Source organism: Schistocerca nitens, chromosome 6, assembly GCF_023898315.1.
Source record: "Schistocerca nitens isolate TAMUIC-IGC-003100 chromosome 6, iqSchNite1.1, whole genome shotgun sequence".
Taxonomy (NCBI): Eukaryota; Metazoa; Arthropoda; class Insecta; order Orthoptera; family Acrididae; genus Schistocerca; species Schistocerca nitens.
In genome coordinates this window covers 315,816,957-315,840,134 of record NC_064619.1, presented here as the reverse complement: position 1 = coordinate 315,840,134, position 23,178 = coordinate 315,816,957, and the positions used below count along the sequence as shown (strand labels likewise).

General features: G+C 37.7%; 1 protein-coding gene across 2 annotated transcripts in view; it reads right to left on the bottom strand.

The window, feature by feature from the left end:
* Positions 1-23,178, bottom strand: part of LOC126262537 (integrin alpha-PS4-like) — a 200,876-nt gene that overhangs the window by 67,029 nt on the left and 110,669 nt on the right. For both annotated transcript variants that reach the window (XM_049959216.1, XM_049959215.1), the window contains exons 7-15: positions 21,728-21,835; positions 21,559-21,650; positions 15,055-15,270; positions 10,532-10,646; positions 8,692-8,886; positions 6,051-6,221; positions 4,123-4,268; positions 3,858-3,948; positions 1,620-1,764 (exon numbers count right to left, since the gene is read on the bottom strand). In XM_049959216.1, coding sequence (XP_049815173.1) covers positions 1,620-1,764; positions 3,858-3,948; positions 4,123-4,268; positions 6,051-6,221; positions 8,692-8,886; positions 10,532-10,646; positions 15,055-15,270; positions 21,559-21,650; positions 21,728-21,835 — 1,279 coding nt within the window. The remainder of the gene's footprint in view (positions 1-1,619; positions 1,765-3,857; positions 3,949-4,122; positions 4,269-6,050; positions 6,222-8,691; positions 8,887-10,531; positions 10,647-15,054; positions 15,271-21,558; positions 21,651-21,727; positions 21,836-23,178) is intronic.

Sequence of the window (23,178 nt, the reverse complement as noted above, 5' to 3'; positions counted from 1 at the left end):
TCTATAGCTGGTTGACTGAAAATCCATTTTATAATACACTCCTGGAAATGGAAAAAAGAACACATTGACACCGGTGTGTCAGACCCACCATACTTGCTCCGGACACTGCGAGAGGGCTGTACAAGCAATGATCACACGCACGGCACAGCGGACGCACCAGGAACCGCGGTGTTGGCCGTCGAATGGCGCTAGCTGCGCAGCATTTGTGCACCGCCGCCGTCAGTGTCAGCCAGTTTGCCGTGGCATACGGAGCTCCATCGCAGTCTTTAACACTGGTAGCATGCCGCGACAGCGTGGACGTGAACCGTATGTGCAGTTGACGGACTTTGAGCGAGGGCGTATAGTGGGCATGCGGGAGGCCGGGTGGACGTACCGCCGAATTGCTCAACACGTGGGGCGTGAGGTCTCCACAGTACATCGATGTTGTCGCCAGTGGTCGGCGGAAGGTGCACGTGCCCGTCGACCTGGGACCGGACCGCAGCGACGCACGGATGCACGCCAAGACCGTAGGATCCTACGCAGTGCCGTAGGGGACCGCACCGCCACTTCCCAGCAAATTAGGGACACTGTTGCTCCTGGGGTATCGGCGAGGACCATTCGCAACCGTCTCCATGAAGCTGGGCTACGGTCCCGCACACCGTTAGGCCGTCTTCCGCTCACGCCCCAACATCGTGCAGCCCGCCTCCAGTGGTGTCGCGACAGGCGTGAATGGAGGGACGAATGGAGACGTGTCGTCTTCAGCGATGAGAATCGCTTCTGCCTTGGTGCCAATGATGGTCGTATGCGTGTTTGACGCCGTGCAGGTGAGCGCCACAATCAGGACTGCATACGACCGAGGCACACAGGGCCAACACCCGGCATCATGGTGTGGGGAGCGATCTCCTACACTGGCCGTACACCACTGGTGATCGTCGAGGGGACACTGAATAGTGCACGGTACATCCAAACCGTCATCGAACCCATCGTTCTACCATTCCTAGACCGGCAAGGGAACTTGCTGTTCCAACAGGACAATGCACGTCCGCATGTATCCCGTGCCACCCAACGTGCTCTAGAAGGTGTAAGTCAACTACCCTGGCCAGCAAGATCTCCGGATCTGTCCCCCATTGAGCATGTTTGGGACTAGATGAAGCGTCGTCTCACGCGGTCTGCACGTCCAGCACGAACGCTGGTCCAACTGAGGCGCCAGGTGGAAATGGCATGGCAAGCCGTTCCACAGGACTACATCCAGCATCTCTACAATCGTCTCCATGGGAGAATAGCAGCCTGCATTGCTGCGAAAGGTGGATATACACTGTACTAGTGCCGACATTGTGCATGCTCTGTTGCCTGTGTCTATGTGCCTGTGGTTCTGTCAGTGTGATCATGTGATGTATCTGACCCCAGGAAAGTGTCAATAAAGTTTCCCCTTCCTGGGACAATGAATTCACGGTGTTCTTATTTCAATTTCCAGGAGTGTATAAAGTAGCATTTTGATGTACTGGTAGTGAACATATGTCAAAATCCAAAATGTATGACTAGACATCTGTAATTGAGTATTTAAATGAGTATTTGAATACTATGTGTAAGAGATGAAGCAATTCCAGTGTATATATCATCCATGGTGAATAAAAACTTACGTAATATTATGAAGAAACGCAGTCAAATGAAGATCAGTGATGCAGTTCTCAACATTTTTACAGCCATTTGCAGTGTGCACAGTTGTGAGTAACTTCCGTGGAGCATCTGGATCAATAGTAGGACATGTCTTGCAGAAAGAGTCATCTGTAAGAATGCAAATTTTTGGTGCTACAACTTTTTACCAGCATCTAAATTAAATTAACTCTACACTCTGTTATGTTACATGTTACCTAAGTGGGGGCAAAAAAAAAAAAAAAATGCATATTGTAAATGGTGACTTCAGAATGTTCCAGTGATGTCACTAAACATATTCAAATTACATTATATAGAATTTTTTCCAATCTGTGACTACACTTTGAACACAAAAGTTACTAATGATGGCTGTTAATGAAATGAAAGGAAAGAAAAAAAATTGTTTTAATTTGCCCTAACTGAAACAGCTGTTATGGCACCAAAGAAAAGGAACATCAGTGAACCATTGACTCTGAAGTCCTAGATTGTGAGAGCTTCTTCTCTGGATGTATGGTCACAGAAATAAAAGAAAAACATATTTCAAAAAATTGTAGGAGTGAAGATTCATAAGGTAGCAATAGATGTAAGAATTAACAATGAAATATAACAGCAAAGATACTAGACTACTAGTAATAATCTCTGTGTTACAAATTGATTGGGGAGAGAAGAGAGGATGAAGAAACCATACACTATGAGTGTCATAGTAGCTGTGTTACATGAAGGGGAAATTGCTGTTTGTTCATATTGTGTTAGCAAAAATACAAATTACAACCTGTGGGAGGATGCTATACAGAGGAAAGGAAGGCAAAGATGAAATAACAGAAGAAAAACTAAGTTAAAGGTTGTTGGTTTCCTCAGGCAAAGTAAAAGCCAAGCTCTCCTTTCCATCATTCATGAAGTATTATGCAACAAAACATAGTGAAGTAGGATGTTGTGTGCTCAGAGACTGTACAATCTGAACGTTTTCATTACTGATAATCCTGTGGAATCTGTATAATATGCTAACCTCGTGCAGTTTAGTTCCTTACTTCTTCCATGAATCATATGTAAAACCACTTTTCATAATGTACAACATGTCAAAAGTTTTATCAGATACATCTTTCAATGTTTTATTAAGATACTTGCTAGCAATGTCACAGTTTTCCTTAAAGTGGCTTCTATATTCTGAAAATGACGTGTGAATTTAAAATTGTAGATTTTACATTGCAGTAAGATTCACAAACAATTATTTCACTATATTTCATGTAGTAAGACTTTACATTGCTGTAAGATACACAAACAATTATTTAACTATCCTTCATGTAGTAAGACAATCTATCTTACAGATATGATTTTAATTTGCCCTTAAAATAATTTTTATTGCTTGTTAAACCCTTCAGAATAGGTCAATAATTGTTATTATTGCATACCTAACCATTCTCTGATGGATTCTATGGCTGAATGATGGACAATATAAGCCACGTTTCTTTCTAACATTACTTTATGGAAGTGTTGTTGTTCTTAAACTGTGAATGTGGTTGTGAAATTATAGAATGAAATAACTGTACAGTGAAGATGTTGGTCAATATGCCAGTCATCAAAATAGGTCCAGAGGTGGACTCCCCTACTTGTCATTTTAGATGTTTCTGTGTACTGAATATTTTCTTCCCTAATAAACAATTCTACCCATACATATTTAAGTCTATATTATGGTCTCTCAGATCAAAAAAACAATTTGTGGCATGGTGATAATGTGTGCACTAAAACTTGCCCTGGCAACACTGTGGTACACAAAGTGATACAAATACATGAAAAAATCTGCGGTTGGATGACACTTATCATTTGTGATGTCCGTTCACTAGAGGCACAGTGGACCACAATACATGATAAAAAAACTTCAGAATGGAATAAAAAATCAGGGTTTACAGTGACTTCCCAATTGTGAATCAGGTTCAGCGTAACTTACACTATTTTGTTCATATTTACATTGTTATTGGCTGAGAGAATGAGTAAGCACTTTACTTTTCATTTTGAAGTTTATCTTAGTAGACTCTAGTAGGAGCCTCAACAATATATTGAATCATAGTGTGCTTTGACACAGCCATCAACCAAGAAATATTTATAGGCTATTGATGATGACTAGTCCTTTGAAACCAGTATAGCCACCAAACAATGGTCATGTTAATGTTAAGAAACTAAATGAAACAATTACAGTGGGGATACACAAACATTATTTAATTACTTACTGTAATCCAGTATGGCCCTTCGTTTCCTTTCTTTGTCCAGATCAAACTCCATTGTTATGTCAATTGGTTTGTAGAATTCATCAACATGAGTCTGTAATGAATGAAGTAACTGACTGTCAGTGCTCTGGATTGTAGTTAACAGAAATAACTTTTTGTGGTAAAAACTGAGTAGAAGTTTAAATATGACCAGTAGATTCAATAAGTGCTGCAATTTCTTTTTTTAAAGCTATTGTGTACATAGGAATGGAATATAACTCAAATTTACCGTTACTGAAATGGTGAAAGGCTTGCATGTTGCTTTGTCTGGATAGACTTCAGCTGAGAATGTCACGCTAGTGTCCATGCCAGACTCATCTGTTAGAAACTTTGCTCTTCCTTCACTGGAGGTGACATGGAGCTTCACTCGCACTCCTAGAAATCGATATAAATTTTTATTCACCTAATACGTTGATAGTGCACAAAAAAGTGAAACAACTTAGAAAATTTTACAGATGAGTGTTATATATTTCACCACAAATATTTTTATACTATAAAGAGATATGCATCGGAGATCTGAACAGTGAAAGAAGAGAGGAGAGTAGAATCTACGCCAGTGAAATTAAATTCCTAAGAAGCATGTTGGGGAAAATAAGAAGGGGCAGAGTGAGAAATGAAGATGTTAGGAATAAAATTGGAGTAGAAAAATATAATGAAAGAACTGAAAAGAACAGGTTAAAATAGGTTGCACATGTCAAGAGAATGGGAGATGGAAGAGTACCAAAATGTATGATGGAGGTCAAGTTTGAGAGCAAGGGGGAACTTAGAGCAAGATGGACCAACTCAGTAAACACGAGTTTAAGGAGAAGGAATCTGGACTGGAACAAAATAGCTGTACAAGGAGAATGGTGGAAAGACTTAGGAAAGTGGAGAAGTACCACAAATGTCCCAACCTGGCCTGATGCTGGATAAAGAGAAATGATGATGACAGTGACCAGTAAAGAGAAGTGTTACAGATTTTCCTACAAAACTGGTCAAGATAGACTGAAAATTACTTTCTGGCTAGAGATCTGCATCTGGTTTTAATCCAGAAAAATGTTACACCCTTGTTGATCATATGGGAGCATCTGTCTGCAACATATAAAGTTGGCAGTGTTCCAAGATATGCTTAATAAATCTCAAGTGCTCCTGCTTGGAAAGATAGCTTGAAGCGAAAGATAGTTTGAAGCTCTTCTGGCATTTAGGGAGGTATTTTTCTATGTAGCTCTTCCCAACAACTGTTTTCTGACAGCTCAATTTTACTCATATTAACCTTTTTATTTATTTATTTATTTATTTATTTATTTTTTTTTTTGGGGGGGGGGGGGCAAAGGAATCTGCCTTATTTCTGTCCTTGGAAAACTGAATTTTATTATTCTAACATTTGCACTTTCATCGTTATTGAAAAGTCATATTTTTTCTTACGTAAAATTGCTATAACATAGTGAGACATTTCACTCAGAAATTTTTATTTTAGATATTCTATATGCCATTAGGCATGGGATGCTCTTAGGTCAAGGTCTGTGGTACCTATAAAAAGCAAAGAATTTATCAATGTGATGTTCTCCTACACACTGAATGATTTGAACAATGTACAGACAGGCACAAAGCACTGCTGGTACGATATACTCCACTCTTCCTTTATTAATTTGTACACTTCAGCAAAATTCTCTTCAGTGACCAATGAGAAAATTTAGCATTAGTGGAGAACAAACTTGAAACTGAAGTTAACTTCCTGGAATGTATGAACTATATGAATATGGTAGAAGTGGGTAAGATTCCTAAGTATTTGAGGCACTTTCTTGGATCACTGAACCTTCTGATGAGTGGATATAACAACATTTAGTGAGAAGAGTTCAACTAGTTGTCTAGAATGTACAAAGGGATAGTTGTAAAATATACACAGAATGGCTTATGAAATGTCCAGCTTGATCTCACACTGTACTGACTTGCTGTTAACCCTCAAGGTTCTCCTTTGTTAATATTATTTCTTTTACTTCTATTTTTATTTACATTGATGAGAAATGCAGGACTGAATATGGCAAGTACATGAGGGGAGATCATTATTTCCTAAACAGAAAATCCACTGATAAATGGGTGACAACTTGGATAGCTTGTTTCTTGATTCATTCCAGTGTACACACAGAATAAGAGCAAAAGAAAAGAATAATTACTTACGAGCCATCGGTGGTGGATACTGTGCATGGTAGCCTATACAGGCTGATATATTGAAGCTTGTATCATTGATAGAGATAACTTTGGGTGCAAGTATTTGTGGCAGCAATGTTATTACTGGGTATGACCGTAGAACAATGGTATGTCCAGATCCATAAGCACCTATGGCCACATCTGTAAAGTCAACAAAAAACAACTATAAATGACTTGGTGTTGTGTTAACACTAACCCTTAGGTTCACTCCAAGTAATTATGTTGCTGCAAAGATCTATTATGTACATAATAGAAAATGGTATATAAAAAGAATTAATTACTGCATTATTATCACTACTAGTATAGTTACTGTTGTTCTATAATACTCCTATTTGATAAGCAAGCAACCTTGATTTACAGTGCCAAATCTTGAAAGTTACTTGTTACTTTTATTTTCAAATTAGTATAACTTTTTTCCAGTAACATTTTATTTCAGTTTGTTAAGTGTGATTAGCATTCCAAATGCTTGACTTCAGCCACCCACCTGAGTATAAGATTGTTTATGACACTTAACAAAACAGTCACTCCTGTGAATGCACTGCTGGTGTAAAAAATGTGATTTTGCACTCTTGTTTGCAGTTTACTCAAAAGACGAGGGTCTCTGAAGATGGCTGAACAAACTAGTTTATAAATTGGATGAAAGAAAGGACAGATATATGCAATAGGACCATGTCTTGTGTAGTATAGTGTTGTTCAAAGAAACCGTTTACTTTATGAGTGTCCTGCTACCGTATTTACTCGAATCTAAGCCGCACTTTTTTTCCGGTTTTTGTAATCCAAAAAACCGCCTGCGGCTTAGAATTGAGTGCAAAGCAAGCGGGAGTTTTGAAAAATGTTGGTGGGTGCCGCCACAACTAACTTCTGCCGTCGAATATATGTAGCACCACACAGGCATGCTTTGTAGGCACAAAGATAAATACTGGCACCAAAATCTCTGCGTCAGTAAATAAATTTAAAAAAAAAGTGGAAGACGAGCCTTTTTCCCCCGCCCAGAGATTCGACCACTGCATTTTGGTACATTATCCAACGAAGTAAATACAAATTCCGTATTGTGCATCTTCCAATGTAGCAGCATTTCAATGTACTACGAAAATCCGACTGGCAAGACTGTTAGGGATGTTTGTCAATATGGCCAACTCTATGTTCTGAAGTTTTTTCCTACCTGTGAGAAGAGATGGTTGCTAATAGGAGCTTTTATGAATTGTGAATCACATGTAGTATTCTCTTCGCCATAAGATTAATACGAATATAAACATTTTGCCATGTATTGTTTCGTGTTTGCTACTATCTCATTTAAATCCTGTCTGCCTAATAAACTACGAAACTAGAGTGAGACAACAGCAAACGCGGAAGAATATACATATCATGTCATGTTTATATTCGTATTATTCTTATGTCTGATAGTGATACAGTCAGAAATGAAGCACGGCAACTGACTAGATTTTTAAATCTAAGATGACTCTAATTTCTGTGCAGAATGTAATGAACTAAAGAGGCACCTGCAAAGATTTTCAAACGGAGAAAAATTTTCGCTAAAATTTCGTTCAGAACATCATCTATCATACGCAGTCTATTATTTGGTTCTTGTTGATCATTATCAAAGAAAGCAGTAGTGTAAGTAACGACAAATGTTTCGCTAATGAAACGATTCCTCTCTATTTTTTATTTGTAAGCGGCGGTAGCGCGCACAAAAGCAAGCCACGCCGCGAGCGGCGACAGGCCGTAAACACGCACTATCAGAATGCGACAAACAATGCATGACGCAGTACAGTAATGCATTTTCAGCTTAGAGTGACGTAAACACCTATAACAAAGAAAATGGCACTTATCAGATCAAAGCAAAATAAGCAATCGATTCAAACCAGACGAAGCACGTGAAAAAGGAAGGATATCCGTATAAATACGGACGGAGTGCGTGACACGTAGCAATGGCTACCTGGTAAACCGTAACTGCTAAGCTTACGACTCGAACCAAACTACAGCAGCTGTATCGTCATTCATTCAACCTAAATTGTGTCTCATATTACAATTAGACGAACTTTGTTTCGATTTGGAGGTGCGACCTAAAACTTTTCTCTCCCCTTGAATTTCGAGTCTCAAATTTCAGGTGCGGCTTAGATTCGGGAAAATTTTTTTCCTTGATTTCGAGTCTCATTTTTCAGGTGCGGCTTAGATTCGAGTGCGGCTTAGATTCGAGTAAATACAGTAATTTTTCTTTCATCGACCATGAATCAACATATTACATTCAGGAATAACAACATTTCCTGTAATGTGAAAATTTTCTGAATTCCATTATGCCAATTGCTTACCTAGTGATGCAATTATATACTTTTAAACGAATCCTCAAAATTGCTATAAATTTATTTTATATGTAGCTCATGCGGCAGTGGCTCTAATAACAATAAAAATGTATCTGTGTTCAAACAGTGCTGTAGAAGCTGAGTGTGTTTTCGTTAGTTTTATTTCCCTAAGCTTCACAGAAAACGCCCATTTATAGAGTAACCATTTCTAATATTGAGGCCTTAATAGAATGTTAACAGTTATTCTTTTACATGTTATTTCTACTAGCTAACTTTGTTAGATACACTTGTATAGAAGAGAGAAGTCTTACCATTGTAGTGGTTGTTATCGACATCAAAACCCCTAGAGATGCTAATCCCAAAACCCATCAACAAAGGACTGAGTTCAGAGGCAGCTATGCGCTGTGAATAAGGCATTCTCAGTCCTGTCTTGCTTGTACCACTACCCATACACACATAGACAGCACCGCGACCTTCATCTTCATATGGTGCTCCAACAGCAATGTCTGAAATCCATATTTCAGTAAACTGCTAATATACTGATGAATAAATTAAATAAACTTAAAATTACTCTAGATTAATGCATCTAGAGGAAAAGACAACAAATAAAAGTGAGAAGAGGAAAAAATGAAAATGGTCAAATGTGAAATTCATTCAGATAAAAATAGGAAAACAAATCCTCTCTTCATATTATACAAATTGTGACAGTTAATTAATAGTCTTATTAAAAAGAAAGCAAGATAAGATAAGTTCTTTTTATTCCATAGATTCATAGTGAATGGATCTTCAAATATGTGATATTATGATATTTCTTGGCTAATATAGCACAGAATCATCAAACAGAAAAATCATTTTACAGCACTTACGTACACTGAATGTATTACTGCAGTGAATTTTTTCAAGACACAGATTGTTTGCAATACTTGCATTATTTGATGTTACACAAAAATATGTGCATTTGTGAATGGGATAGAAGTAGTTGGCCACCAATAAATACTTTAGTCTCCTCTTCTTTTGAACTTCATTATTAGTTAAACATTTTATGGCTACTGTCAAGTTATTAAAAATGTGATTCTTGAATAATGGATACTTTTCTGGACCAAAGTAAGTGACTAAATCCTTATTAAATTTATTTTTATTTTCAGTAGCGATTCCATGAAATTAGTAATAAATTATGCAGTGTGAAAAAACTCTTTAAGAGTTGGATGGGCTGTGCACAAGGAAAGTGTAGTTCACTGGAAAAAGTAGCCATGTATGTGTATGTTTGTGTTTTTGTGAATTAGCTCTAAGGAAACCACTATCTGAAAAATTTTCACCAAGTTTAATCTCGATTAGGTGTCTGTTGACTCCTCATTCCTCAACTAGACAGTGAATGATAACTTTACTCCTTCAGTCATTTATATTCTATCAAGGACTTTCCAGTAACATATTAATCTTTTTAAATGTGGAGATATCACAGTCACTAATGACCCATGTGAAGAGAATTTCTAGGATGGAAAACTTGGCAGGTTGAGTAAGCATGAGTGTCAAAAAAAGCACTTTAAGGGAAGGGAGGAGCTTCCTCTTGATACAGTGCAAAAGCAATGGACAATTTGACTCAAAAGATGGGGAAAATAGTGGAAAGTGTGTAGTATCAAGCCAAAACCCAAAGAAAAAATGAAATTTAGATTGAAATGGAAAATAGAGGAAAATAATTAATAAATTAAGGAAGATGTTGTGGGAGGGACAGAAGAGAAAAAGTGGAAAAGGATATAGAAGTAATGTTGATTCAGATGATGGAACTTTGGGAGAGCTGCCCCAGAATCCTACAATCTACCACTGTGAAACCTATGTATACTCCCAGTCTCTTCCCCTTTCCTCTTTTGTTTTCTTCTCACTCCTCTATTCTTTCCTTTTATTCATGCTTCCACAACTCTTATCACAATTATCTTCTGTTGTTTTCACCAGTTTTTTGCCTTAATGTGATAGTCAACACAAAATCTGATGCCTCCCATGAAGAATAACTAAAGATAGTAAATATAATATAATGTAATATAAATAATATAAAATAATGAATGTAAAAAATTCATAGTAAGTGAAATTAATACTACAGCTGTTGTTTTCTTATTCTCTCTAACTGCTACATTTATCTGTGAAAAATAATTTGTTTACCTGGAAATCCATCCATGTTTATGTCACCTAGGTTTGATATTGCGGAACCAAATCGGGACCAAGGACTACCTGAACCAACTATTTTGTGACTTTCACCAATTTCTTTAAATCGTCCCTGTAAATCAGAATCACTGTGTAGTGAAGGCATTTCACCAATTGTACAAATACTGCAAATAAGTAAGAGACAATACAACACATTACTTTATTCTAAGAAGATCTAAAAACGTGGTTTTCTCTAGATGCTGATTAAGTTGCATGACTAATTTTTATGAATTGTTTGTTGTAACTGACACTGAATTAAACAATTTTACTGTATGTGAAACATAATTAGAACTGCATCTACACTTCAAAAGGAGTCCCTATAAGCAGTACAGTTTAATAAAAATAATTTTGTATAGATGTTTAAAAATATCATGAGGCATTCAATAAGTACAAGTAAGGCAACAATTTTTTTTCTTTCCCCAACCAATTTCAGTTGAAAAACTGCAGAATTTGTTGTGGGACATCGTGGAATACTCTTGCTTCAGCTACTATAGTTTCATGAAGTTCCAGTAGGTGGCAGCACTGTAAATAGCCTTTGAAATGATGTCTGCGAAGGTGATGCTTTTCAAGCAGAGAGCTGTCATTGCAGAATATCTCCAGAGACCTGGCAGTGAACAAAAGTGCGGTTAGTTGCTGGGTGAGGTGTCCATCATCATGACAATAAAGTCGCAAAAACCTGTCCGATCTCCTGTGCGCCAGCCGGCCACACACAGCTGTGACTCCTGCAATGTTGGAATGTGTGGTCACTCTTATTCGAGGTGATCAATGGATAACAATCAAAAACCTTGTTCTCAACTGGATGTCTCTGTTGGTAGTACTGACACACTCAACCACCAGTTGGGGTACTGTGAGGCTTGTGCCCGCTGGGTTCCTCACCACATAACAGAAGATCATGAAGAGCAATGAAGGAACATCTGTACAGAATTGCTTGCGTATTATGAGGCTGATTAACACCAATTTTTGTTGAACATCACCACAGGAAATGAAACATGGGTTCATCGCTTCAAATCAGAAACAAAATGGCAGTCCAGAGAGTGGTGACACACCACTTCTCCTCTGAAGGAAAAGTTGAAAGCCGCACCCTCAGCCAGAAGAGTCATAGTGACAGTATTCTGGAACTCTGATGGGGTTATTCTGTTTAATGTCCTCCCTGATGGTACAACGATCAACTCTGAAGCATGTTGTACTACTACCAGGAAATTGAAGAAATGACTTCAATGTGTTCATCGTGACAAAAATGCTAACAAACTTTTCCTTTTCCATAACAATGCAAGGCCTAACACAAGTATGTGCACCTGATGGAAGCTCACAAAACTTAACTGAACTGTTCTTCCTCAATCACCCTGCAGCCTGGATCTCATGCCTTCCAACTCCAGTCTGTTTGATCCAATGAAGGATGTACTCTACGGGAGCAGTACATGGAGGATGGGGAGGTTATTGATGCAGTAAGACAAGGACTCTGATCTCAATCAGTAGAGTGGTGCCACATGCACATACAGGCCCTCTCAGTAAGGTGGCATAAGATCATTGCATTGAATGGAGATTATGCCGAAAAATAGCTTTTTGTTGTCAAAAGGGTGGGGAATAATATGGTGTATTGGAATCCTGAATATAACCAGTCTTCTTTTAGAAAAAAAATGTGTTGCATTATTTATTGAACATCCCTTCTAAAAACTACACTTTGTTGCTAACTTACTAGTTTTTATGTTCCTGTACAATGTGAATACTCGAGGATTAAAGGAGACCACTCACAGAAAAGTGGAAACATTGAGTTGTGAATAGGCACACAGAAAAGAAAGAAAACTTGCTAGCTTTTAGAGTTATCCTTTCATGAGTTAGAGTTCAAAAACAGAAACATACGCACAAACACACATACATATGCCTATTGTGTGTGTGTGTATTGCCTTTTTTACTTAAATCAGCTTTTATTTTCTTGCAACACTTCACACGAGTACTAAGATTTTTTTTTTCACCAACCTATAGCAACTTTTTCCCCTATCATCATCCCGTTGAATGGATGTTTCAGCACTAATTATCATGAAGTCTACAAAATCTCATTGTCTAATGTTTCTTTTATCTCATCTGCTTTTTGGTAGGTCCACAGTAAATGTTTTTGGGTCAAAATGCTGAATACATGACACCCAGTCAATGCAATAAAAAGATAAAAAAGATGTTTTTCATGGAAAGGCTTCCTTAAGGAGAATATGTGGTTTATTTTCCACATGATATTACAGAGGAAAGCAGTTATGGTCCTTTTGGTGGAGCTTGTCCATTTCAACTTTTCTACTCCATAAAACAAGAAAGATGATTATTATATTTCATGGTAGAGTTACAGGTATAGTTTTTCTGCATAATATTCAGTAGCTCCCAATGACAATCCACCATCCTAAATTACAGATCCAGTTTACTGTCTATTCAGAACAAACCAAAAATTTCAGAACAGTTGCTGCATACATCCCTGAAATGATGGACTATAATTTGTAAACTACGGATATACAAGAGTTGAATGAAAAGTAATGCCTCCACCTTCACTAATTGGGCTTGGATGGGAATATTTTAATAAATCAAATGCAGAATAATCCTTAGAATGTGATCTTTAATTATCAATATTCACTTTTCCACATAATCACCAGCCATTTGATACAATTCTGCCAATGATGAACAGGTTTACTGAAGCCATCATGGAAGAAGTCAACACTCTGTTTCCACAACCACAGTCTCACACTTCTCTCAACGTCTTCATCAGAAGTGTAATGACATTGTAATGGTGTACCCACATTTCATCTTCTGTCACAATTGACTGGAGAAAGGCGTCACCTTCACTCTCACAATTCGAGAGGAGTTCCTGGCAAACTTCAAGTCTGTGCACTTTCATTTCAGAAGCCAGCATATAGGGTACCCATTGTGCACAGATCTTCCGATAGCCAAGCAAAGCAATAATGTGACCTACACGTTCTTGTGAAATGCTGACTGTGCTTGCAATTTCTTTCTGAGTGATACAATGATCCTGAATCAATCTGTCAACATTCTGCATGTGAAACTCAGTGGTGGCTGTCATAGGACATCCAGCTCTTTGTTTGTCACACAGGTCAAATGTTCCCACCTCAGCATCTTTAAACTTACTTGCCCAATGACGCACAGTACTCCTATCAACAGGGTCACCATAAACAGCTTTCATTCTCTGATGAATCGCCTTTGGGGGGACACCTTCTGCTGTCAAGAATTCAATGACTGCATGTTGCTTAAATCTCATTGACCGACCATCTGCACAGGGTTCCATACTTTACACTGTAACAACACAACCATTTAATGCTAAGGCTTCCCGCCATCTGGAGCTGTAATGAAGAAGCTCTGGAACAGGACAGTAGCTGCTGCATACCAATGCTGCCAACTACTGAAGAGTTAGGAAGGTGGAGACATTACTTTTCAGTCAACTCTCGTAATTCAGATTTTTGTGCCAAGAGGAATAACAGTTTTGCTTACTCCTCACCTAAGTAGTTGATGTTGCTGACTCCAGTTTTACGAGGGAGCTTACATCCAAAAGCACTTCTTTTTTTTTTTAAGGCCAACTGAAACAAGACTGGAGAATAGCTACCTCATGACACCAATTAATCCAGTACTAATCAACAATATTCCACTATACAATGCTTCTCATGTAGCTCTGAAGATACATTGCAAATCATGAAAGACTATATTACCTTACATGAACAAAAATGAATGCAATAACTTGAATTTTTGTAGTTAATGCTTCTGCAAGCATGTCACAAACTTCTTCAGGGTTACTCAATATGCAAACAAGAAAACACTGATCTACCTTCATTTTTATCTTACCCTTCTCTCATTTATATTTCTCCAGCAAGAAATACAATGGATTTCTCTAGCTCTTACCCCCACTTTAACTGATCATTGTGAATTTATCCACCTGTCAGGGATTCACCAAAGTGTGGAGTACTGTTACAATCATAGGCTAAATTTCCTATTAATGGTATAATTTTCTTTTCTTGCCCTGAGATATCACATTGGCATTATCAAACTTATTTCTGACACCCTATACAGAAAGTCATAACTGAAAGTAAAAATTTTCTATGTTTTTTCATAGTATGAGCATAGCAGCAAGCAGATATGCACTATCAGAAGCACAGATGCCCTGTAGGATACTGTAGTAGGAAGTAAGAGGCTTTGAAACTCCGTAAGTCACCTAGTGCCATGCTACAGCTCTTTATATGTGTAGGTCTACGTAACTGCTAGACTACTGAATACTGAAACCATTCAACATCATCCATTCTTGTAAGCTATTGATGCAAACATATACTCTTATAGAATCCAATTGAGGGTGCAAAGGTGCACCAACCAGAATGTCATAAAGACCATCTGATTGATTTTGATAATGCTAACAGCAGCCATGTTACAGTTTTTTATATGTTTAGGTCCACATACCTGCTAGATTATTGAATACTGATATCATTTAACATCATCCATACCTGTAAGCTATTGATGTAAACATATACTCTTCCAGAATCCAGTGGAGGATGCAATGGTGCACCAACCAGAATGTCATCAAGACCATCTGAATTGAGATCGACAATGCTAATGGCAGCCCCAAAGTATTCTCCCATTACTTTTCCTTCATATTCATTTATTATAAAAAGTTCTGATTTCTGCCTCTCCTGGTCTATTTTAACTGAAAATATTTGAATCTGCAACACAGAAAGATGTAAACCTTAAACATTAAAAAATTCCGTTGTAAAATTATGTGGAAGTAATGAATGTAGAGAGATCCACTTCAGTTGTGCTAATTATTTATTCAAACCATGACCACTTTCAGGATTTTAAAATGCCATCTTCAAGTGTATGAAACTGTGACATACAAAGGAGAGGAGGGAAGAAGATGGGGGTTTAAATTCCAAAAAACCAGTTATGGTTTGAATTAATTAGTACAACTCAAATAAATCTTTCTAAATTAATTATCATGCATCTCAGTTGCAAATGTCCTACATACCAAATCATGTGTAAATTGAAGTAAGTTCTCTCTTATGAGGTAGTAAGTTCTCTCTTATGAGGAAAGAGGGTGTGGCTATAAACACAAAAGTGTAATGAGGTCTGAGGCCATGACTTCAGTGAGCACTGCACTGAACAGCTCTTTGAGTGCTGCACTTCAATGCTAGTCTTGAAAACACAGTCTATATGCCCCAGCAACAAAAGGTTTTAAAATTCGTTAAACAATCACCAATAAGAAAGAGCATAAGTAACTGGGAAGTAACTACACATTGAGATTCCAATATATACACATCGAAAAAAGTTTTGCATCACCTCAGTTCTGAGATTTCTGGAACATGTACAGAAAATTGGAATAGAGATCAACATAAACATCATTTCTGACCTTTTTATTGCTCATGAAAACCTCACATTGCATGTTGTACCACCATACAGCGAGACCTTCAGAGGTGGTGGTCCAGATTGCTGTACACACTGGTACCTCTAATACTCAGTAGCACATCCTCTTGCATAGATACAAGCCTTTATTCATCATGGCATACTATCCATATGTTCATCAAGGCACTGTTGGTCCAGATTGCCCCATTCCTCAATGACAATTCAGCGTAGACTCCTCAGAATGATTGGCGGGTCACATCATCCATAAACAGCCCTTTTCAATCTATCCCAGGCATGTTCGACAGGGTTCATGTCTGTAGAAAATGCTAGCCACTCTATTCGAGCAATGTCGTTATCCTGAAGGAAGTCATTCACAAGATGTGCACAATGAGGGCGCGAATTGTCATCCACGAAGATGAATGCCTCGCCAATATGCTGCTGATATGGTTGCACTACTGGCCAGAGGATAGCATTCACGTATTGTACAGCCATTACAGTGCCTTCCATGACTACCAGCGGCATATGTCAGCCCCACATAATGCCACCCCAAAACTGCAGGGAACTTCCACCTTGCTGCACTCGCTGGACAATGTGTCTAACGCATTCAGCCTGACCGGGTGGTCTCCAAACACATCTCTGATGATTGTCTGGTTGAAGGCATATGTGACAGTCATCAGTGAAGAGAACATGATGCCAATCCTGAGCAGTTCATTCCACATGTTGTTGGGCCCATCTGTACCACGCTGCATGGTGCCATGGTTGCAAAGATGGATCTTGCCGTGGATGTCGGGATTGAATTTGTGTATCATGCAGCCTATTGCTCACAGTTTGAGTCATAACATGACATGCAGTGGCTGCATAAAAAGCATTATTCAACACGGTGGCACTGCTGTCAGGGTTCCTCTGAGCTATAATACGTAGGTAGCAGTCATCCACTTCAGTAGTGGCCCTTGCGCAGCCTGAGCGAGTCATGCCAGTGATAGTTCCTTTCTCTCTGTATCTCCTCTACATCCAAACAAAATCATTTTGATTCACTCCGAGATGCCTGGACACTTCCCTCGTTGAGAGCCCTTCCTGGCACAAAGTAACAATGTGGACACAATCGAACCATGGTATTGACCATCTAGGCATGGTTGAACTACAGACAACAGGAGCTGTGTACCCCCTTCTTCATGGAATGACGGGTCGTGATTGGCTATCAGACCCCCTCAGTCTAATAGGTGCTGCTCACGCATGGTTGTTTACATCTTTGGGTGACTTTACTGATATCTCTGAACAGTAAAAGGGACTGTGTCTGTGATACAATATCCACAGTCTATGTCTATTTTCAGAAGTTCTGCACACCATGGTGACACAAAACTTTTTTTGATGTGTGTAGATTTAATATTGGACAGTTCTGATAAAGGATACCTTGAATTCTCCATAACCAGAGATCAATGGGCTAGATGGAAAATTAATTTTCAGACAGTCTATGCATCTCTCTCTAGGGTTCAGAGTGAAGTTCAAAAGTCTATAAAAGGTTGCTAGTATATGTCAGGCAGCTAATTGAAAGTCCCCAAATATTCAGAGACAAAATAAAAGAATACAGAATATCTCATTAGTCACTCATTCTACAATTTATCAGACTATTTGGACCAAGGGATGTGTATTTTATATCACTGTAATATTTATATTAGATCTTGATTTTGCCACAATTGTAATTTTTAACTGTCAAGCACTTCAAAGATGATTTTATTTCATAGATGAAAACGTAGTTGCAATGTTACAGCATAGTGCATAAACAGAGATTCAACATTCAGTAAACATAACAGAACAAATTGTCAATTAGTCATATAATAAAGTTAAGAAGTGGGCTATGAAAAGAAGTGATCATGTGGCTTTAAAATGTTTGGCTCAATAATTTGTTCCATTTAAAAAACAAAAATGGAATACTTGAGGAAGACTCTTAGTCTGTTCCTGAATCTTTCTTAAATAAGTGGGATCCTGTCAGACTGGATTAATAGCAGACATCAAGTAATGAGCACCGACAGAGACAAGTGGACATTAGGTTTCAATGACAGTATCAGTAGTCAAAATCTGTTGTGAAAAGGTACTTATGAAATATCAAGGACCAGTTTCCCATAAACAGCATAGTAATAATGGAAAATCTTTTTATTAATGATAGCACTTACAGAGAGTTATGGGAAAGAGTTTTTACATTATTGTATTCAGAAGTGATACAGGAATGACTGCCTATAACATTACTGTATTCAAACTTCACTGCCATATACATCAAGTGACTTTCAGTGTCTTGAATAAACCTATTGTTGGGCATAGATAAACTTCATGAGCATCTTGTGAAATGCGTCATTATCTCTACAAATGAACTTTAATTTTGCAAATTCACTGTGTTAGGGAGCCAATGGGTGCCTCAGATACAGCCACGAATTGTTATGTCATAGAACAGAAGAGAGCCTGTTCTTGAGAAATTTTCCTACTGTAATACTTTGCAGCCTGCCACTCTAAACAATAGGGTTGCAGTTAAGCTGCACTTTGTTATTGTGAGACTTTCCATAAAACCACAGAAGATAGACAGTTGTGGTTTGTATGTGTTATACTTTACTCTGAAAATGGTATCCTGTTCAAACACTGACTGACAGGTGAAGGACGTCATCAAGTTTCCCAGGACCTGAGACACTTGAGAAGGAGGTGTAAAGGGTTTCATGTTACAGTAAAATGGACCTGCTGTAAAGCTGCTTCCTTCTTGGAGATCAAGGGAAGCAGAGACAGGACATCTGAAAACATTCACAACCATTTCTCAGGAGAAATCCAACAGGGTATTTTCTGTGGGTAGAGGCTGATGCAGTGACAAGAACACCACTGGAACACAGCCTGATTAGATTAGATTTAGATTCGATTTACTTTCATTCCAATTGATCCGTAGTGAGGAGGTCCTCCAGGATGTGGAACATGTCAGAAAAACAACAATACATGACAAATATTTACAACTAAAACAAATAAGCTAATGTACCATTCCACAGGTCCCAAGTGGAATGATCGTCATTTTTTAATGAACACTAAGAGTCATTTTACAAATACTAATGCACTGAATTTAAAATAAAAAAGTTTTTTATTTATTTATAAGGTAATACAACTACTGTAATACTTATTTACAATGAACACATTACTGCACTGAAATGGTGCAGAAGTTAGATTATACTAACACACACACACACACACACACAAACACACACACACAACACAGACACACAAATTTTCAATGAATACATTACTGCACTGAAATTGTGCAGAAGTTTTGTTGTACTTATATACAAATCAGTTGGTTTTACTAAGAAATTCATCAATGGAGTAGAAGGAGTTGGCCACCAATAAATCCTTTAGGCTTCTCTTAAACTGAATTTCATTGGTTGTTAAGCTTTTTATGGCTGCTGGCAAGTTATTGAAAATGTGTGTTCCTGAATAATGCACACCTTTTTGTACAAGACTAAGTGACTTTAAATTCTTGTGAAGATTATTCTTATTTCTAGTATTGATTCCATGAATTGAGCTGTTGGTTTGAAAAAGTGATATATTTTAATGACAAATTTCATTAAGGAATAAATATATTGGGAAGCAGTAGTTAGTATCCCTAGTTCCCTAAACAGGCTTCTGCAGGATGTTCTTGAGTTCACACCACATATAACTCTCACTGCACGTTTTTGTGCCCAGAGAACTTTAGCTTGGCTTGATGAATTACCCCAAAAAATAATCCCATATGACATTATGGAATGGAAGTAAGCATAGTATGCCAGCTTTTTCATTTTTATATTCCCTATGTCTGACAAAATTCGCATTGCAAACAGAGATTTGTTAAGACGCTTCAGCAGTTCTGTGGTGTGCTCCTCCCAGTTGAATTTATTATCAAGCTGTAATCCCAAGAATTTAACACTGTCCACTTCTTCTATCTTCTTGTCATTGTATGTTAGACATATACTCTTGGGACACCCCTTACAAGTTCTGAACTGCATGTAGTGTGTTTTTTCAAAGTTTAGTGACAAAGAATTGGCTATGAACCAGTGATTAATGTCCACAAATATTTTATTGGCTGATCTTTCTAAGACTACACTTGATTTGCTATTTATTGCAATGTTTGTATCATCGGCAAACAAAACAAACTTGGCATCTGGTAATGTTACTGACGAAAGGTCATTGATATACACAAGAAAAAGTAAGGGCCCCAAAATGGAACCTTGTGGGACCCCACATGTAATTAGTTCCCAGTTGGATGATGCCTGATAGCTTGATACATGTCTCTTTCCTAATAACACCCTTTGTTCCCTGCCAGAGATATAAGATTTGAACCATTTTGCAGCATTTGCTGTTATACTATAATATTCTAGTTTACTGAAGTTCATGTGTTTCGTGCTGGCTGCTGTCCAGGGATTTTTGAAATCAAAATCAAAAAGGTTGGTATCCTATAACCAAGACTGGAAGGATGGAGGAATTGAATGAATCATTCATTGGGATACATAGCAAAGCAACACAATATGATCAGAAATTCAGCATCCTGAAGCATAAGAGTAGGGAAAGAAGAACAAAACTTCTGAACAGAAGCTTTCAGAGGGATATTTGTGGAAGATTTTCATTGCAAGTCATGTTTAAGTGATGTACATGTTGTTTCTCGTAGAACATTCTGACTTGGAATTCTGGAGAGATGTCAATTCATTTCCCACTCTGTTTTCAGACATTGAATCTGATTCCTGTATTCATCCTGGGGTATATTGGCTTTTTATGAGATCCTTAGTTCCCTTTTTGTGTTAGTTAGTTTTCTTTTCTGTCCAATGATTGGATGCATGAACATTTGACTGAGTTCATGCTGTCTGGCTTACATCTCCAAATACAACTTGAATACTGCCTCTGAAGTCTAATTGCAGCAGTCAAAAGACACTGCCTGCACATCAGGCATCAGGAGACCGTGAGTGACTGCTGCAGCCAAGACATTTGCACTATGCCAACTTCCAGTGGTGCTTTTACTTGGTGAGTAATTAAGAAGGAAGCCGTGGACAGGATGTGAGTAAAGCTGCTCTGAGCATCACCGATAAAGATGCAGACACAAAGAAATTCAGAGATAACCATTACTGGCTATCAAACAATGGCCTTCTCACACCACACCTGCTTGCCTGGAGATCAGTATGTCGCACTGACACCACAGTAGGTGCCTATGCTTTCATGCACCACTGACCCCACCATGTGGTTAGGTAAAATGGTTAACAACCCTACATACCCAATACTGAGTTGTCTCTATGGGCAGTCAAATAGGAGGTGAGAAATTTTTATTTATAATTTATGTAGTACAATAAATGTGATTATATTTATACATTACATTTGTTAGGTAATGCAGGCTACCAGACTTCAGTTATCATGGTAAGATCATACACTTAAATTAGGACATGTTGAGGGAGGACTCAACAGAGAACATTAAATTTTACCTTTTATTATTTTTCATATGTGCCAAATAATTTACAGATAAAGACAAAGGCAAAATTTCAAACTATTTTCAAATAAAATTAGAATGCACTATATGAAATTAGGACCACAAAATAAAGTATATATGAGCACACATTCTCTCTCACCTTCCCTTTGCAATCTGCACCACGTGGAACTCCACTTACGTAGAATACTTCATTTGTATCAGCGTAGAATTTTCCTGTCCCCAGTGAATAACCTTAAAAATGTACAATGCTATTAGAAACTGTTGAAAATCAGTCACAGAGAGATTATACTAACTCTGTTTTTACTCACCAAAATACGAATCTTCTTTTAGTAATGGAGTATGCCGTGGATTTGGAACTGCCACTTTGGTGTATTTAGATTTGTCACTTTCCTCTGTTCTGAATATGATAGCAGATCCTTGAAACACATCAAATATAAATGTTGACGCTAATAATTATCATAATATGGTGTTTTGTACTGCATTGTACTTATTTGTTTCCTCACAGAAGGTACAGGATGTGGAATGGATATTGAGTCTCTCGCTGCCTTATGGGACTTTTAATCAGTTCCTTCGTTAGCAAAGAGATACGGTACAAGTAATAAGATAAATTAAAGCAAAGATGAATAGCTGATAAATAAAAGTAAATGTAGTCCCAACCCCTGAAGCATTGAAAAACCAAGATGCTGAAAAGGCATCAGAAGCTACAACAGTCGATCAAGCAAGATTATAGTATTAGTTTATTTTTTCTATTTTTTGCACATTCTGTGAGTCATATTTGTGGCAGTTCAACATGATATGAAGCATTTCATTATGTTCACAAGGAAGATACATTTTATTAGTGAAAACATGGTTACCTGTAGGCAGTTTACATAACTGGATTCTTTTGTTTAGGTCTACAACAAAATTTGATAAATTTAACCCCATTACATCTACATTTTCTATTCAAGAATTCATTTATGGAATAGAGAGAGTTGTCAAATGTAAATTATTCCTATGTGTTTTAAGCATTTTATTTATTATCTTTCAGCACCTTTAATTCAGGAAAGAGGTGGTCAAATATTTTTATGGATGCATACTTTGCTTCTTTCTGTGCAACAGTACGATCGAGTTGTGGATAGTGGACATTATTTTTATTCCTAATGTTATAGTTATGAACACTACTATAGTTACGAACACTACTATTATTCTGAAATAATGTCTGTTGCTCCACAACAAACTTCGTAAGAGAATAAATGTAATGTGGCATTTATACCTAATTTTCTTTAAATATTTGCCTGTATGAAATTCTTAGAGGGACATCAGGTATTTATTCTTACAGCAAGTTTCATTGAATGGAAGTATATAAAGTAAGCTAATATGCTGACTCTGTCACTAATAGTTAAACTATGGGAATCAATACTTGCATGAAATCACAGAATACAGATGAAGATAAGAGATGCAGAAAACATTGACAGGGGTGAATGAAGAGAGGGGTAACGCTAGATGAAAGGGGGAAATAAAATCAAAAGTCATGAAAACTACAACAATTAAAAATAAATAATTACTATTAAAAACAGTCTTGATGACGATTTATTTAACAAGGTGACCGGTTTCAACCACTACTGTGGTGATCTTCAGACCATTGAGTAGGAACCTCTTTCTGTTGAAGAATCTTCAACAGAAAGAGGTTCCTACTCAATGGTCTGAAGATGACCACAGTAGTGGTTGAAACCGGTCACCTTGTTAAATAAATCGTCATCAAGACTGTTTTTAATAGTAA